The 18,448-nt window shown below is 46.2% G+C and overlaps 1 protein-coding gene across 1 annotated transcript in view; it reads right to left on the bottom strand.

Annotated features, from left to right (window-relative positions):
• Positions 1 to 12,666, bottom strand: part of C4H2orf42 (chromosome 4 C2orf42 homolog) — a 70,943-nt gene extending 58,277 nt beyond the window's left edge. The window contains 1 exon segment of the mRNA XM_030202508.1: positions 12,431 to 12,666. Within this exon segment, the coding sequence (XP_030058368.1) occupies positions 12,431 to 12,570 (140 nt within the window). The 5' untranslated portion in view covers positions 12,571 to 12,666.
• Between the last annotated feature and the right edge of the window lie 5,782 nt (positions 12,667 to 18,448).

The raw sequence follows: 18,448 nt of genomic DNA, 5'->3' as shown, positions 1-18,448 counted from the left end.
CTGCACCTCAGGGGGGGGGAGCAGGTGGAAGAAAGATGTCAGTTCTCGGGAGGTGGGCATGGGTGGAAGATGCCGGTTCTTGGGGATCTTAGGAGGGGGGCGGGTGCAATATACCAGTTCAGTGAGGGGAGGGGGGCAGGAATTAGATGACAACTGTTCCCAGTGGGCTTTAATGATGCTCAGTATTGAGGGACACCAAAACACTGTCAAGGTTGATGCATCCCCAGCATTCGATGCAGTTCCTGGACCAGGAAGACTGAAGTCTCCAATGCTAAGATCGATGGATCAATTTTATTACAAAAGCTTTTCCCTACCACTAATCCTTTTTTATGCCATACGTGAATGAAGAATACAATGAGAGGGATCATGGTAGGGTCCCAATCATTGCAGGCACCACAAGTGGGCATATCTGTAATGGATATGGCCCTGTTGCACCAGGAACACTTTTGAAACTGCTGGGTGTCTACTTTGGGGGCATTCTGCTTGAAAAATAAACTGCAGAGAAATCAAATGACTCAATAGTGACAAAAAAAAAAACCCTTAAAAAGTCAAGTGCAAAACCTATACTGGGTAGAGGCAAAAGACCACGCAATAGCTACAGAATTTATAGATTTCAAGTGAAAATAAAGTTTGAGCTGAAGTGACTGCGATTTAAAAAAACAGGTTCAATCGGCTCAACAGAAAAGATTAGACAGAGGAAGTCTCTGCACGACAGTGTCAGGCAGGAATAGGCATAGGAGACTGCCCAAACGCTTCTAGAAAGAGTTGCTGGAGTATCGTTTTCTGCTCCGGACGCCATTGGTAATGTTACTTATGTGTGAGGATTCACAATCTTGCTTGTCCTCAGAGAATTTTCATATAGGCAATGTTTGTAGAGTAATCTTAAAAACAGCTGAAGTCAACATTTTACTATGTGTAACTCTTTTAAAGATATCTTAGGCCTCATAATGACCGTCCTCTGCACGTTCCTTAACCCATGGCTACTGACTTTGGAGAGATGGCCTGATTGAGGCTGCCTCTTTTTGATAACAAACTGTTTCCTCTTTACAATGATGGGCCTAACAGTGCTCCAAGCTATATTCAAATAAACTGAAATTTTCTTATAGCCTTCACTCAATCTGTACCTTTCGATAACTTGATACCAGCTCTATAGTCAGCATGTTTAGACCTTTGCTTCAGATTTACTTCTTACAACAGAAAACAGCTTGACTCTTTATTTGGGAATATTTTAATCACTAGGACTAGCTCTATGGGGCCCTATTTAACTTATTATGAACCTAGTTTAGGCAATTTTTGGAACCACAGTTAATTAGAAAAGCCATCCGATGAGCTGCATAGCATTTGCAAAGAACCACTATGAGAACATTGCACACATATGGGAGGTGGTTTTCTGGTCTGATGAGGCCAAAGCGGTCTCAGAGCTAAGTGATGTATGGTGTAAAACAAACATAGTGAATGGCACTACTATCAACGCTTGAGTAAAGCACAATTGTGGAAGTTATGTTGTGGGGACACTGTGCAACAGCAAGGACAGGGAGGTCTGTGACGATCAAGGGAAAATGGATGCTGCGAAATATAGTCAGGTCTTGGAGGAAAACCTGTTTTCATAGTCTGCTGTAGACCCAAGTCTGGGAAGACGACAGATTTTAGCAAGAGAGTGATATTAAACACAGAGAAAGCAAGAAAAAAAGTGAATGCCCTTGAGTGTTCCAGTCAAAGCACAGACCAGAATCCAACAGAAAACCCATAGTAAGAACCAAGAATGGGCAATAAGTGCACCATCTCACTGTGCAAACTTAGTAAACACTTTCTTAAATGACTCATCCTCTTATTGCTATAAAAAAAGGCTTTCAAGTATTATGTCAATAAATGTAAATAATTTAAAAACCCAAATGTCTTGATTGCTTAACTTTTTGAATATTTCTTTAATAGCTGTTTTACAGCATAGAGTATATTGTTTAGTTCAATGAAACCCACTATTTTAATGCATTTTCAATCCTATTTTTTAGACAACAGAATGTGAAAAATGTAGAAGGGAGTGAAGACTTTTAGAAGGTACTGTAATGCCAGCAGAAAATTACCAAATCGGTTAAGCATCTCTATCCAGTTGAGATGTCTCCACTGGTGATACACGAGCATAAGAATTCCCATAACATAAAAGAATAAAATACAAGCCAAACAGCTTGCTATTCCTGTTCTCTTATATAGATTTGGAATTGTAGGTTGGCCCCTTAAATACCTTGAAAATTAGATGTATGGCGGCATCTCACTAAGACGCTGCGGGTCTCGATCTTTCCATTATAGAGACAATGCCGAAACGTCGAGGGAGAGTAGCGGCTAGAGCTTCCCCGCTGCCTCCCTCATTACCTGGTCCTATTGATCGGTTTTTGAGACCGCAGGGTGGTATCTGTGACAGTGGAGTGCCGTCAGCTGGAAACGCCGGCGATCTGGAGAATACAGCTTTCTCTGGCCTTGATGTTACCATAAGCCCCACTATGCGCTCACCACCTCCCCAGCCAGTCGGCGCGAGTTCCTTCCTCTTAGGATCGACGGGGTCCACTCCGGAAGGTGTTGAGGGCCCAGTAGAGCGTCGAGAGGAAGTCTCGCTAACATCAGAGCAAGGAATGGAGGGCAGTTTGCCCATGGAGTCGCCAAGGATTGAGGGGAGAGGAGCTGAGGGTCAGAGTGTGATTCATGGACAGTCTTCTGAAAGGTTTGAAATACTTAAAGCGTTAGTAGAAAAACCAAAAGAAGTGACACTAGAAGCATTATGGGACTTGATATCTAACTTGGGACAAACTTTCCTAAAACAAAGTAATGAGGTTTTATCGAAAATAAAATCTTTAGAAATTGATTTACAAAAAAAAGAAGAGGAGTTTAAGGTTTTAAACGATAAATTTGAAAAACTGGACCAAAGGGTTATGAACTGTGAAACAATGCAACCTATCATGATTAAAGATTTGACAAGTCTCAGGACAAAAACTGAAATGTTTGATAACTATATTAAAAATCACAATCTGAGATTTGTTAATTTTCCTAGATTGCAGAATGTAACTCCTCTAGAGATGTTGAAACTATTTGCGAGAAAATTTGAATATTCCAGAACAAAACCTTCCGCCTTTTACCTTGGCATATTATATTCCTGGGAAACATCTGAATCGATCAACTGAAAAAAACGATAGATGTTTCTCTTTTGCTTGACACTACTGACTCTGAATTAGCAACAGCCGCTACCTTGGTGGCGACAGTTGCACTGTTACCAGATAAGAATTGGATTTTCCGTATGTTTTTCCGTAATAAAGAAAAACCTTTTTTAGGTTTTAAAATCCTTTTGTTTCCTGATGTCTCTAAGGAGACTAGACGACGGAGGAAACAATTCTTACTCCTCAAGCCTGAAATTTTGCACCTCGGGGGTTCCTTTTTTTTTTTTTTAAGATACCCCTGTAAGTGCTTAGTAAGACTTGGGGGGAAAAAGGTAAAATTATGTATAATCATACCTGATAATTTTCTTTCCATTAATCATAGCTGATCAATCCATAGACTGGTGGGTTGTGTCCATCTACCAGCAGGTGGAGATAGAGAGCAAACTTTTGCCTCCCTATATGTGGTCATGTGCTGCCGGAAACTCCTCAGTATGTCGATATCAAAGCTCCATCCGCAGGACTCAGCACTTAGAGAATTACACCCACGAAGGGACACTCTGCCCAGCTCACCACCGCCGAAACGGGGGAGGGGAATTAACCCAGCTCATCCCCACACAAGTGGGGGAGGGGAATCCGTCCAGCTCATCCCCGCAGAGCGGGGGAGGGACACCACACCCGCCGATGCGGGGGGATCTGGCTTATCCTGCAACCGCAACCGCGGGAGGAGCTGACTGACCCTAACACCGCCGAAGCGGGAGGGGTACAAAACTGCCCTACTGCCGCACGAAGCGGGAGGGAGTGCCGGCAGAATTTAAATCTCAATCCAGCCCCGAAAACGGAGGGGAGAGGAATGCAGCAGCTCACTGTAACACAAACTCGTCTTAACTCTTGAAGAATCCAAGTGAAAAAACTTGAACACGAAGTCTTTCTGAAGTAACTGAAGACTAAACTTGAACCTGAAATGCAACCAGAATAAAAACAGTACAGATATCTGGGAGGGGCTATGGATTGATCAGCTATGATTAATGGAAAGAAAATTATCAGGTATGATTATACATAATTTTACCTTCCATATCATCAAGCTGATCAATCCATAGACTGGTGGGATGTACCGAAGCAGTACTCACCCAGGGCGGGACATAGAAATCCCTGACCTCAACACTGAAGCTCCAAACCGGGCCTCCGCCCGTGCAGCCACAGTCAAACGGTAATGCTTGGAGAATGTATGAGCCGAAGCCCAAGTTGCCGCCTTGCATATCTCTTCCAAGGAGACGGATCCGGCCTCTGCCATCGAGGTCGCCTGAGCTCTCGTGGAGTGAGCCTTCAGCTGGATAGGCGGCACCTTCCCTGCGGCCACATAAGCCGCTGCAATGGCTTCCTTGACCCATCTTGCCACTGTAGGCTTAGCAGCCTGCAGACCCTTACGAGGACCTGCAAACAGGACAAACAGATGATCCGATTTCCGGAAATCATTGGTCACTTCCAAGTATCTGATGATGACTCGTCTCACATCCAGATATTTAAGAGCAGAGTACTCCTCTGGGTAGTCCTCCCTACGAAAGGAAGGGAGACCTAGCTGCTGATTCACATGGAAGCGAGAAACAATCTTGGGCAGGAAGGAAGGCACTGTGCGAATAGTCACTCCTGCCTCAGTGAACTGTAGAAAAGGCTCTCGACATGAGAGCGCCTGGAGCTCGGAAACTCTTCTGGCTGAAGTGACAGCCACCAAAAAGACTGCTTTCAACGTCAGGTCTTTCAGAGATGCCCTTGACAAGGGTTCAAACGGCGGCTTCTGCAATGCTCTTAGCACCAGGTTGAGATTCCACGCAGGCACCACTGAGTGCAGAGGAGGGCGCAGGTGATTAACCCCCTTGAGAAAGCGCACCACATCTGGCTGCGAAGCCAGGGAAGCACCCTTCAGGCGGCCCCTGAAGCAAGCCAGAGCCGCTACCTGGACCTTAAGGGAACTGAGCGACAGGCCTTTGTCCAGACCTTCTTGCAGGAACGTCAACACTGAAGAAATTGGAGCAGTGAAAGGAGAAAGAGAGCCTGCTTCACACCACGCTGCAAAGATACGCCAAACCCTGGCGTAAGCAGTAGAAGTAGAGCGTTTCCTCGCTCTCAGCATAGTGGCGATGACCTTGTCTGAGAAGCCCTTCTTCCTCAGACGCTGCCGCTCAATAGCCAGGCCGTAAGACCAAAGGGGGAGGGATCCTCCATCACCACGGGACCCTGATGTAACAGGCCCTGCTCCACTGGCAACCGCAGAGGATCGTCGACTGAGAGCCTGATCAAGTCCGCATACCAGGGACGCCTGGGCCAATCCGGACCCACCAGGATTATCCTGCCGGGATGCTTTGCCACCCGGTCTAGTACCCTGCCCAACATGGGCCAGGGCGGGAACACATAGAGAAGCTCTTGTGTCGGCCATTGTTGGAGAAGAGCATCTACTCCCAGGGATCGAGGGTCCCGTCCTCTGCTGAAGAAGCGCGGCACTTGGCAATTGGCCGATGACGCCATCAGATCTAGGCTCGGCTGGCCCCAGCGCTTCGTGATGTCCAAGAACGCCTGAGCAGATAGCTGCCACTCTCCGGGCTCCAAGGTATGGCGACTGAGAAAGTCCGCCTTGACATTCATGACTCCGGCAATGTGGGCCGCTGACAGCTGTTCCAGGTTCGCTTCCGCCCACTGGCATAGACTCATAGCTTCCTTGGCTAGAGGGGCGCTCTTGGTACCTCCCTGGCGGTTGACATAGGCCACAGCCGTGGCATTGTCCGACAGGACCCGTACAGGCTTCCACACCAGTACCGGGATGAACTCCAAAAGCGCCAACCGAATGGCTCTGAGTTCCAGGAGGTTGATAGACCACTTTGCCTCTGCAGGAGACCAGAGCCCCTGCGCTGTCCTTCCCAAGCAGTGGGCTCCCCAGCCCGATAACGAGGCGTCCGTCGTGACGACAATCCACTCTGGGGACACCAGAGGCATTCCCGCAGACAACTTGTCTGTCTGCATCCACCAGCTCAGCACCTTGCGCACTGCTGGATCCAAGGGAAGACGCACAGCATAATCCTCCGACATCGGAGTCCAGCGCTGCAGCAGAGAGTGTTGTAGTGGTCTCATATGAGCCCTGGCCCAGGGCACCACTTCCATCGTGGCCGTCATAGAGCCCAACAGCTGCACATAGTCCCAAGCCCGAAGAGGAGAGGCTACTAGGAACTGGTCCACCTGAGCCTGAAGCTTGACAATCCGATTGTCTGGCAGGAACACTCTGCCCACTTGGGTGTCGAATCGAACTCCCAGATACTCCAGGGACTGAGTCGGGCGCAGCTGGCTCTTCTCCCAGTTGATGATCCATCCCAGGGAGCTCAAAAGAGCAACTACCCGGTCCACAGCTTTGCCGCACTCTACATAAGAGGGGGCTCGGATCAACCAGTCGTCCAGATAAGGATGGACTTGTACTCCTTCCTTTCGCAGGAAGGCCGCTATGACCACCATTACCTTGGAAAAGGTCCGCGGAGCAGTAGCCAACCCGAACGGGAGGGCTCTGAACTGGAAGTGTCGGCACAGGACTGCAAAACGCAGAAAGCGTTGATGAGGAGGCCAGATGGGAATATGCAGGTACGCTTCCTTGATGTCCAAGGATGCCAGGTACTCCCCTGCCTTCACTGCCGCTATAACAGAGCGGAGAGTCTCCATGCGAAAGTGCCGCACTTTCAAGGCCCGATTGACCCCTTTCAGGTCGAGGATAGGCCGGACAGAACCTCCTTTCTTTGGTACCACAAAGTAAATGGAGTAACGCCCCTTGCCAAGCTGACTTTCTGGCACCGGAACGACCGCACCCAGGCGGATCAGATTGTCCAAAGTCTGCTGCACTGCCACAGCTTTGACCGGAGACTTGCAGGGAGAGAGTACAAACCCGTCTCTTAAGGGTCGGCAGAACTCTAGCTTGTAGCCGTCTCTGATGACTTCCAGCACCCAAGCGTCTGAAGTTATTGTGGTCCACTCGCCCAGAAACGAGGACAGCCGTCCTCCAATCTGCACTGGGGCGTGGACCAATACCCCGTCATTGGGTACGAGACCCTGGGGGAGGACCGGAGGGAGCACCTCCGGGACGGCGGTCTCTACGAAAGGAATGCTGCTTGGTGGAGAAATTCCTCTTAAAGGAAGAGGGGGCAGAAGCACCCGACCTGCCCGGGCGGTACCGACGGGCTTCCTGAAACCGTCCTCTGGAGGTACCGGGACGAGCACTCGCCCGAGCCCTGACCTCCGGTAACTTCTTGCCCTTAGACGTGCCGAGATCAGTCACGATTTTGTCCAGCTCGACCCCAAAGAGCAGCTTGCCTTTAAAAGGCAATCTAGCCAGGCGGGATTTTGAGGCGTGGTCAGCAGACCAATGTTTCAGCCAAAGCCACCGCCGCGCAGAGACAGTCTGAGCCATGCCTTTCGCTGAGGCTCTCAAGACATCATACAGCAAGTCTGCCAAATAGGCTAAGCCCGATTCCAGGGCTGGCCAATCATTCCTCAAGAAATGATCCGAGGGGGAAGCCCGCTGCACCATAGTCAGGCACGCCCTGGCCACATAGGAGCCGCAAACTGAGGCCTGCAAACTTAAAGCAGCCGCCTCAAAGGACGACCTTAAAGCCGCCTCCAATCTCCTGTCTTGGGCGTCCTTTAGGGCCGTGCCACCTTCCACCGGCAATGCCGTCTTCTTAGTCACCGCAGTGATTAAAGAATCCACGGTAGGCCACAGATAGGCCTCACGTTCACTCACAGCCAAAGGATAGAGGCGGGACATAGCCCTAGCCACTTTAAGGCTCGCTTCTGGGACATCCCATTGAGCCGAAATTAAGGTGTGCATGGCATCATGCACGTGGAAGGTTCTAGGCGGGCGCTTAGTCCCCAGCATAATGGCAGAGCCAACAGGGGCTGAGGGAGAGACGTCCTCCGGAGAGGATATCTTCAAAGTGTCCATGGCCTGCAACAACAGGTTGGGCAAATCCTCCGGGCGAAAAAGCCGCGCTGCAGAGGGGTCATCCGCTCCATCCGAGCGGGGATCCGTCTCCACCAAGGAATCCGCAAAGGACCGTTGGGAGACCTCAGACACGCTGCCCTCATCTACATCGGAGGAGACAAATTCCTCCAAGGCCTGGGAATCAACCCGAGGGCGTTTACCTCTGGGAACCTCAACCTCTTTACCAGAGGAGGGAGCGGGGGCAGCGTTGTGCATGAGGAAGGCCCGATGCAGCAGCAAAACAAACTCGGGGGAGAAACCCCCCAGACTGTGCACCTCCGCAGCCTGGGCAACAGCCCTAGGCGCGCTCTCAACCGGCGCTCGCAATAGCGGGGGAGAGACATGCTGCGCATCCAAAATGGCGTCCGGCGCGAAACTCCGCGAAGGAGCCGCGCGGGAAGAACGGCTCTTAACTTTAGCCGCTTCTGTGCCGTCGCCCAAATTAAGGGCGTTCATGGCATTAATGTCTCCAACCTCAAGGGCGGCCCAAGAAGAAGCCGTCCGAGCCGCGTGGCCGGCCAAGATGGCGGAGGCGAGGAGCGGGGGATGGGCGTTTATGGCGGGAAAAACCGCCACGCCGGAGGAAGGACCGGGACATGCATCGGTCGCGAAACTGTCACCCACCAAGGGCGAATCCGGCTTGAAGACCCCCGCATCCCCTCTAGAAGCGCTCGAGCGACCCGGGGAGCGACCCTTTGCGCCCTCGCCCTCCGACGCCATGAGCCACGAGGAGAAGAATCGGGGAACCCCCGCCCGCTATAAAAAGGTAAAATTACCTGCTGTCCGCTCCGAGTTGTAACGACCTGGTGTCTCAGTGAGTAGCTGCAATAGACGCTTAAATAAACGTCGAAATAAACGCCTTTAAGGCCGTTCAAAATTTTTTTTTTTTTTTTTTAACAGAGCCAGCGGGAGGGGGGAGAAAAGGAGGGACCTGGCACCACCAGGTTTGCACTTGCTCAAAAGAGCCCTCAACCCCAGGCACTCAACAAAACCTAAAAATTAGGCTTGGAGGCCTAGCCAGAGCTGCTGCTGTGTGTGACCACCACCTGCTGAGATAGAGAACATACTGAGGAGTTTCCAGCAGCACATGACCACATATAGGGAGGCAAAAGTTTGCTCTCTATCTCCACCTGCTGGTAGATGGACACAACCCACCAGTCTATGGATTGATCAGCTTGATGATATGGAATATGTATTTACAGAACCTGCACATGTATCGGCACTCATATCCTCAGCAAAAATGGATAAGCGATAAAGAAATAAGACAACCCCACTTAGTGAAGTGTAATATCCTGTATTTTTCCTATATTTTGTTTCTCCAGTTGATTTCCTAAATCTTGGATCCCCAATTTATGGACTTGAGTATCTATTTCCTATGAAAATGTGAATTTTCTTATTTCCTGGCTTCTATTTTTAGAGCTAAATGTGTTTTTCTTTTTTCTGTTTGATGATACTTTCTATGCAAGATGTTTCTTGTAATATTTTGAATAAATGAATAAATAAAATCAGATGTACTAACAAGAAAACTTCTCCATACTACAAGATAGTTTATAAGAATCATTTTATGCCATCCTTAGAAGCAAAGGAGGAAGGGCCTCACAGAAACAGAAAGATACCATCATAGGCCCCAAATGCACCAAAAATTGTTGAATTTGAACGTAAGCATCCAGAATCCAGTTCCATCATTAAACTTGGGCAAGCATTTCAACAGGGAGAAGGAATAAATGAGATTCCACCTGTATGTATAAGAAAGGAAGCAGCAGAATTTGCAAAACTAGAGAAAAAAAAACTCTTTAAATAATTAAATCAGCAAACAAGGAAAAACAAGTGTCAAATACACAAATATGGTGGGAAACACAAAGTGTTACTCCAGGAACCATACATAAATCAAATCCTGATACATGAATGGTAAGTAGAGGTGAATTGAAGCCTATGATAGCTGCAGTACAAAAAAAACGCTTAGAAAATCTGGTACAACAGACGTCTGTAAGATGAAAGTCTTTCATAGCTGGCTGTGAAGTTCTGATGGTGTTAGCAGAAAGTTGCTATACAGAAAGGCACATCTCATCCACTGGGAAACTTTGTAAACATTACAATAATCATTGTACTGGAAAAGCACTAGGATCACAACACTAAGAATTATGGAGCATCCCTATTCTATCAATAAAAGCTGAATGCAAGGAACCCAGCCACAGTGGTAAAAGAGAAAATGGCATTGATCATAGAAGTATAAGTTCCAAGCAATTATTCTGTAAATCAGAGTGAAAGAAGATTCTTAAATATCAAGAAAGGCAATCAGAAACCAACAAAATGAGGAAAAAAAAAGATATGAAAATATTTCCCATTGTATTAGGCCTGAAAAATGAAATTTTCAGACATCTTTACAGGTTGCTTATATTTGTTACATCTTAGGAACACTCCAGAAAGAAGCTGTTTGACACAATGCAAGTACTACAGCATGTGTTAGCAGTAAATATGAGAAATAATTAATGTGACTGTTGGGCAGACTGAATGAACCATTCAGGTCTTTATCTGCCATCACTTATTATGTTACTATATTCCACATAACCTGGGGCTTAGGGGTGAAGTTCACTACTGTCATGATATGTGCTAACTAACCTATCTGGAGAAACTGTTCCTGAGTGAAAACAAATACCAACATCACCATTCCCTAATCCTGTCTTTCATCTGACTTCTCCATATCTGCCGTCAACATCTAACTGAAGCAAGGCCAGAATCTGTTAAAGTAGCCCACTACAAGCCTCTAGGATTCTTGCAAGACCAAATTAAGTTCAACACATGGGTTCTCTTTTGTGTCTTATTATTACTAAGTTTTTTAAAAATAATCTGGACAGCTACTAAAACTAGTGAAACCAATGTCCAAACCCAGAAGACGGGTGCATTAAGACACCAAACAGGTAAAACTTCCACTAGAACCTTTACAAATAAAGTATCCAAGAAGCTTCTAGAACATATGCATACTAATTTTCAGATTACTTTATATCCCCCTAACAGCCATCTACCACCTGGCCACAGAAGCCAGCATTTCAAAATGACTGAGAGGTGCTAAACAGGGCTGTGGAATTAGTACACCAAACCAACTCTGACTACTTTTCTACTGTCTGACTCCTATCAAAGTAAGGTTTAAAATTTTTGATTCTGGATCTAAAGTACTAGTAATTTTAACTTATATTTACCAGTACTTTAAATCCAGGTCAAAAATAGATATCTAAGTATAAAAATATACATTTACCATATAGTATTGTGTAAATTTTTAATTTTAAGATGGAGTAGGAGTCAATATATTTTTACTGACTCTACAGCCCTAGTGCCAAACAATACAAATTACCTCTCTCTGGACGCAATGGAGCTTGTTCACTACTGGGTGTACTCAGCACCTAGATATCCAGAGCACTAGTTCCTATGCTCCTGGTTATAAGACAGGCACATCCCACACTTCTTTTCCTATAACTCAACATTTCAAGATATTTTGAAACTGAAAACTGGAGTAGGAATTGAAAACCTAGAAATGGGCTCTTATATTTATTTAGTAAATGACATACTGCCAAGTTTTAGCAGATATCCCAGATGATAGGCACAAATAGATTGGGAAGCACTGATCTGTGCACGCCATGAGTGCAGCCAAATAAAATTGTGCGGCCCCCTGAAGGTGCAGAATAATGACCTGGGTAGGCTCTCTATTGGTACGTCATGACTCCCAAAGCTGGGTTTGGAACATTTGGGGTCCCAATCCACAGTTTGGAAGCTGTGCCTTAGATTCTACAACTTTGTTCTCTATGGCATTTCAAAGAGAAACTACGGGTTTACAAGCGTTCTGGAGATGAACCGGAAACTATAGACGCCTGACAAAATGCCAAGAGACATCACCACAGGCTCAAGAATCACATACAAAACCTAACTCTACTTCAGAATCCGCAAAATGTTCACATAATGAACTCAAAGATTTTCCACATCTATGTTTTATCTTCTTCCATTTCAGTTCAACCTTGTCAAAGTTTTTAGCCATGCCTCCAACAGTTAACTACTAAGATCATCCTGTAAACAAACAGTAGAAAGTTGAAAAATAAAAAAATGATTATTCAAAGATATCAAATCAGACGCATTCGGCTACTCTCATACGCCGAGCATCCCTCCTCATATGCATTCGGGGACCGGTCTCCTCTGCCCATGGTTTGCCATCTCGCCCTCTCTCTTCCGCTATCCTCGGTTTAGCATGTCTCTCCCTCAAACACCCCATCCCAAATTAAACTCATACCTTAAATTGCCCACCGGTACCAACAATCCCACAGCTTCTAAGGCATCAGGCGTCCTGCCTTTCCGGAACCAGGAAATAGCGTCAGATGAGGGCGGGACGCCGGACCGGAGAAGGAACGGCGGTGCTCGCGCCGACCTCATCAAAATCTAGAGCGCTGAACAGGAGCAGGGTTTGCGGGAATCCCGTGGGGATGGAAGTGGTTCTTGCATGGTTCCCACTGAAAGTGTACGAGCCTCTCGCTGACCACCTACCTATCCGGTTCTCCAAAACGTCCAACTTCCAAGTAGTACTGTTCCTTCTCCGCCCCGCAATAATTCAGCGCAGCCGCACTTACATTCTGCCTAGGCTCATGCAGAAAGATGGTAGATTGAGACAGGAGGCGAAGTGATGTCAAAACACTGAAACCAATTAGGTTCGTCTTGGGTTTTCCTTTCCCCGCGCAGCCGTCATCCCCGTATACTCAAAACAAAGCAAGCAAATCTACCTGCTGTATCTACGTTGTCGTCGTTGGTAGCATTTTTATTTAATCTCACTTACATTTTCAAATATGACAGTTTGTGCAGCATACGGAGGGTAGTAATTTGTTATAAATCTTAATCAGTGGGCAGTTGGAGGGGCTGGTTGCAGGGACACCCTAGCACGTGTTATATTCATGCAGAAAACAGACATCATGTTATGAGAATCAGGTGTTTAATATTCAGAGTTTCTATTTATGATATTCATGTCCCATATTTAACATATATTAGGTTGAAACTGGGGAGCATGTGAAAGCTCTTTTTTTTTTTTTTTAAACCGTTGCCTAGATGGTTTGTGGGAACTTGCACTTTCTGTTTTGAAGAATGTAGTGATTTATTGTAAAAATGCATTTAATATTGTTTTTACTTTTATTTACTACTGGTTGATATACAGCAGAAGTTAACCAAGTCAACTTCATGCTTTGTAATGTAATTTTTAATAGCATTTTTCTCTGTCATTAGCCAAATGGGTCATTCCATGCCAAGTGGTCTAAAATTAAAAAAAGTTCCCACCATCATGTTCTCCAATTTTGTTCAAATTTTATGTGTTGCATGAGTCAGGTGTTAAACAAAGTTTCCCAAAATTTGAGGTCTCTAACTGCAATAGTTGCAGATTTAGACCCCCTTTTCTGAAAGGTTGTCAGTCCATGAGCGCATGACATTTACCAAAATGCCATTTTTGGGGTCTAATAAAATCCAAACACATTTATAAGAATGGCTAAAAATTTCAAATCCTGTACAGTTTTTGATGCTAATTCCGATGAAATACATTTTAACATTACGGATGCAAAATCCAGTCAAACAAGTTGACTCAAAGCAGTGGCGTAGCCAAGGGTGGGCTTGGGTGGGCCCAGGCCCACCCACTTTGAGCTCAGGCCCACCAGTAGCAGCACACCTATGATGTGGCCGGCAGAGATTCCCAAGCTGAAAATTCCCAACAACTGTCCATCCTGCATACCTTATAAATAGCAGATCTTCACCTGCAGGAAGCAGTGACTGATACATACTGCTTACACCGGCCCCACAGCCTTCCCTCCGACGTATTCCCGCCTATGCGGAAACAGGAAGCTGCATCAGTGGGAAGGATGTGGGGCCTGCATGAGTAGTGTGTATTAGTTGCTCCTCATTGCCGGTGAAAATCTGAAATTTAAAAGGTGTGCAGGAGAGGGGGGATATTTGAGAGATCATATGGCATGCAGGCGAAAGAAGAGACCAAATCACCTATGGGATGGAGTGGGGTTCTTCTGCCCACCCATCTTGGGCCCAGGCCCACCCAAAATTGGGTGTCTGGCTACACCCCTGACTCAAAGTGTGCATCAAAATTGGTTGCAACTCATCAGAACATATGTGGACCAATATTCAGACCGCAACAACTTCCATGCAAAGATACGGACTTGAAATTTTGAACAAGCATTATACTTGTGCTGGACATAATACTGCCAGATTTGCAAGTAAATCTTACTAAATATTCAATGGTCACAGAAAATTCAATATGTTAAATACTCATCTTAGAAATAATGCTGCAGATGTCAGATGGGGGACTCAATGCCCGGCATGCATGTTTCGCTCACCCAGGCTATCTCAAGGACTGTCCCCACCATCGCCTATAAGCACCAGCTTAACTCATGATTTTCAAGAATAACTCCTGGAGATAACACAGAGCCTTGGCTACTTAATGGTGGCATTGCAAAACAAAAACATATCAGTGTTGTAGAGCACAATTTTCTCTTTCAGATGATACTGTTCACAAGCTGATTCAGGCAGACTCTTTTTTTAACAATTGGCTTTGAACTTTGATACATTTTACCATTTGCGCTGACAGTGCCAACTTTGAAGAGATCCTGCAGGGTGGTTATAGATGCTGGTTAGTTGCAAATCTGGCAGCATTATGTCCAGCACGAGCATAATGCTTGTTCAAAATTTCAAGTCCATATCTTTGTTTACATGGAAGTTGTTGCGGTCTGAATATTGGTCCAAATATGTTCTGATGAGTCGCGACCAATTTTGATGCACACTTTGAGTCAACTTGTTTGACTGGATTTTGTATCCGTAATGTTAAAATGTATTTCATCGGAATTAGCATCAAAAACTGTACAGGATTTGAATTTTTTAGCCATTCTTATAAATGTGTTTGGATTTTATTAGACCCCAAAAATGGCATTTTGGTAAATGTCGCGCGCTCATGGACTGACAACCTTTCAGAAAAGGGGGTCTAAATCTGCAACTATTGCAGTTAGAGACCTCAAATTTTGGGAAACTCCGTTTAACACCTGACTCGCGCAACAGATAAAATTTGAACAAACCTGGAGACATGATGGTGGGAAGGTTTAGACCACTTGGCATGGAATGACCCAAATACAAATAAACTTATGTTAATTATACGACCGTGTCTGCTTCTTAAGGGTAGTTAGGATAACCCAGTGGTTCCTAAACCTGGTTCTAAATTTACCCGAGGCAGTCTTTGGCAGGATATTAACAATGAATATGCATGAGAGAGATTTGTATACAGTGGAGGCACTGCATGCAAATATCTCTCATGGATATTCATTGTGGATATCCTGAACACCTGACTGCATGGGGTGCCTCCAGGCCCAGGTTTGGGAACCACTGGGCTAACACATTCATACAGTAGTATCCACTGTCCACAATTTGGTAATTGTCATATGCTCTTTGCATAGGTTTCCTTCACAGTCCTTTCTTCGACAACATTGGAGTTCTGCTATTCAACTTAAAGATTTTGTTCCTTCACACTACAGTTTTGTGCTCAAAGCACTTAAGGGAAGAGGACTTTGACAGAAGCAGCTTGGTAGTTGTTCATTTGTGTGAAGGTGCTGTGCCGAGCATATTTGATGCTTTTCCATCTTCGAAAAGTCCAAAAGACCTGAAAACCTTCAAAGTTACAATCATTATTATTTATTTATTTATATTTTGCTCACACCTTTTTCAGTAGTAGCTCAAGGTGAGTTACATTCAGGTACACTGGGTATTTCTCTGTCCCAGGAGGGCTCACAATTTAAGTTTGTACCTGAGGCAATGGCGGGTTAAGTGACTTGCCCAAGATCACAAGGAGCAGCAGTGGGATTTGAACTGGCCATCTCTGGATTGCAAGACCGGTGCTCTAACCACTACACCGTCCAAACCAAATCCTGATAACAAAATACACTTGCCACTTTATGAACCTGCCACTTCAGAGACAGTTCTGTTAAATAATCCAGATACATCCCGATCACCTAATACACCACCTATACCAAATCCTGATAATGAAATATACTTGCCACTTCCTGAACCTGCCACTACAGAGAAAGTTCATACACCACGAAAGCAAGCACTGAAATGGCAACTTGAACATGCACAACTTTCTTCAGCACGTAAGAAAATTAAATTACTGCTACAGGCTAAACATCGGTCACAAAAGAAAGCAGCTCACTTCAGTGCAGTCATATCTGACCTTGAGAAGCATGATATGCTCTCCAGTGATAGTCTGAACACCCTCAAAAACTGTGGTGGTGGTCAGGGCCGTGCCGATGCGGTAAGCACCGCGCGCCGCAGCGGTGCTTACCCTCGCGCCGCACCGCCGAGGCCTTTAAATCTTTTGGTCGCAGCAGCGTCAGTAAAAGCGCTGCCAACCAGTGGCGTAGCAAGGGCGGGGCGGTGGGGGCGGTCCGCCCCATGTGTCACCAGAAAGGGGGGTGCCGCCGCTCCCGCTGCTTTTCATCCTGGCACCCCCCCCCCCCGCACCAGCCCTTTAAATTTATTTGCTGACGCGATAGCGAGCGCAGCACCTCGTGTGCAAGTAAAAGAAGCGGATCCGATCATCTCATTGGGCCTTCCCTCACTGTCCCGCCCTCCTCTGACGCAACTTCCTATTTCCTCTAAGGCGGGACAGTGAAGGAAGGCCCAATGAGATGATCGGATTCGCTTCTTTTACTTGCACACGAGGTGCTGCGCTCGCTATCGCGTCGGCAATTTCTTTTTAAAGACCGGGTGGCAGGGAGAAGACGAGGCAGGGTGAGGGGGGGACAGATGGGGTGAAGGTGGGGGGGACTCGGATAGCAGAAGGGACTGGGTGGGAGACAGATGGGGTGAGGGGGGACTCGGATGGGCAGAAGGGACTGGGTGGGAGACAGATGGGAGAAGGGGCATGGAGCTGGAACTGGGGTCTGAAAAGTGAGCAGGAGGGAGAATGGGGTCATGCCTGGGGCAGGGGTGGATGGAAGAATCAATGGATCTGGAACTAGGGGCAGCCGCAGGTGGGAACTGGGAGCCGAACAGAGGGGGCAGTGAGAGAGGGGGGATAGATCCTGGATGGAATGGGGAGTAAGAGGGAGGGCAGACCCTGAATGGATGGGAGGGGGAAAGAGAGAGGGCAAATGGTGAATCGAAGGAGCAGAGAGAAAGGGCAGACAGTGGATAGAAGGGAGTGAAAGAGCAGACAGTAGATGGAAGGGGGCAGAGATAGAGGGCAAATGCTAGAGGGAAAGGAGAGAGAGAGGGCAGATGGTGGATGGAAGGGGGAGAGAAAGATGGCAGACTGGGGCAGATGGTGGATGGAAGGGGCAGAAATAGAGGGCAGATGTGGATGGAAGGCACATTAGAGAGGGCAGACACTGGATGGCAGAGAGAGAGCGAAGACAGATGCTGGATGGAAGGAAGACGGTGAAAGGAAGATGAGGAAAGCAGAAACCAAAGAGAACAAACTGTAAATATATATTTTTATTATTTTGCTTTAGGATATAGTATTTTAGCTGTGTTAATAAATGTTTATAAATAGAACATGTAAATAAGGTAATCTTTTTATTGGCCTAATTTTAATACATTTTGACTTAACTTTCAGAGAACAAAACCCCCTTCCTCAGATCAGGATAGGATACTGTAACAGCACTATACTGTATTGACCTGAGGAAGGAGATTTTGGCCTCTGGAAGCTAAATGTATTAGTCCAATAAAATGGTATTATTTTATTTTCTGTATTTGTTTTATTTCTATTTGTTAATTTGTAAAGTGGTGATTGGTATTTGTTAGTTTTTGCAAATTTGCATCTGCTGTCTTTATATTTTGCACAGTACTAGGAGACATTTTCTGTTTCTGTGGTGTTGCATTGTATGCAGAGTCTGGCATCGGGGGTTCAGTTTAATTTTTGTCTAAATAGAAAGTTTATGATTACTTATTCTATAGTGGATTAGGGTGTATCTGTGTTTGTGAAAAAGACATGGCTTTCAGTTGGCATTGACTGTGCAGGATTGACGATCTGTACTATTCTGTCTGGTTTCGTTTTACAATAGGTGAATTGATGTTCTAGTGCTCACTGTAGTGCTTAAGATGCTTTCCTTTTCCTTGTGTGACTCGTAGAAACGACTGCTTATGGTATGGTAAAATTGCTCTATAGGTCGTGAGTGTTTTGTATTCTCGGTATGCCTAGTACTGGATTTGGGGTGGGGGGGTGTTAAAAAATGACCGGCCCCGGGTGTCAACTACCCTAGCTACGCCACTGCTGCCGACATCT

This window comes from Microcaecilia unicolor, chromosome 4, assembly GCF_901765095.1.
Source record: "Microcaecilia unicolor chromosome 4, aMicUni1.1, whole genome shotgun sequence".
Lineage (NCBI taxonomy): Eukaryota > Metazoa > Chordata > Amphibia > Gymnophiona > Siphonopidae > Microcaecilia > Microcaecilia unicolor.
The sequence above is the reverse complement of the archived record's forward strand: the minus strand, read 5'-3'. Positions and strand labels throughout refer to the sequence as shown.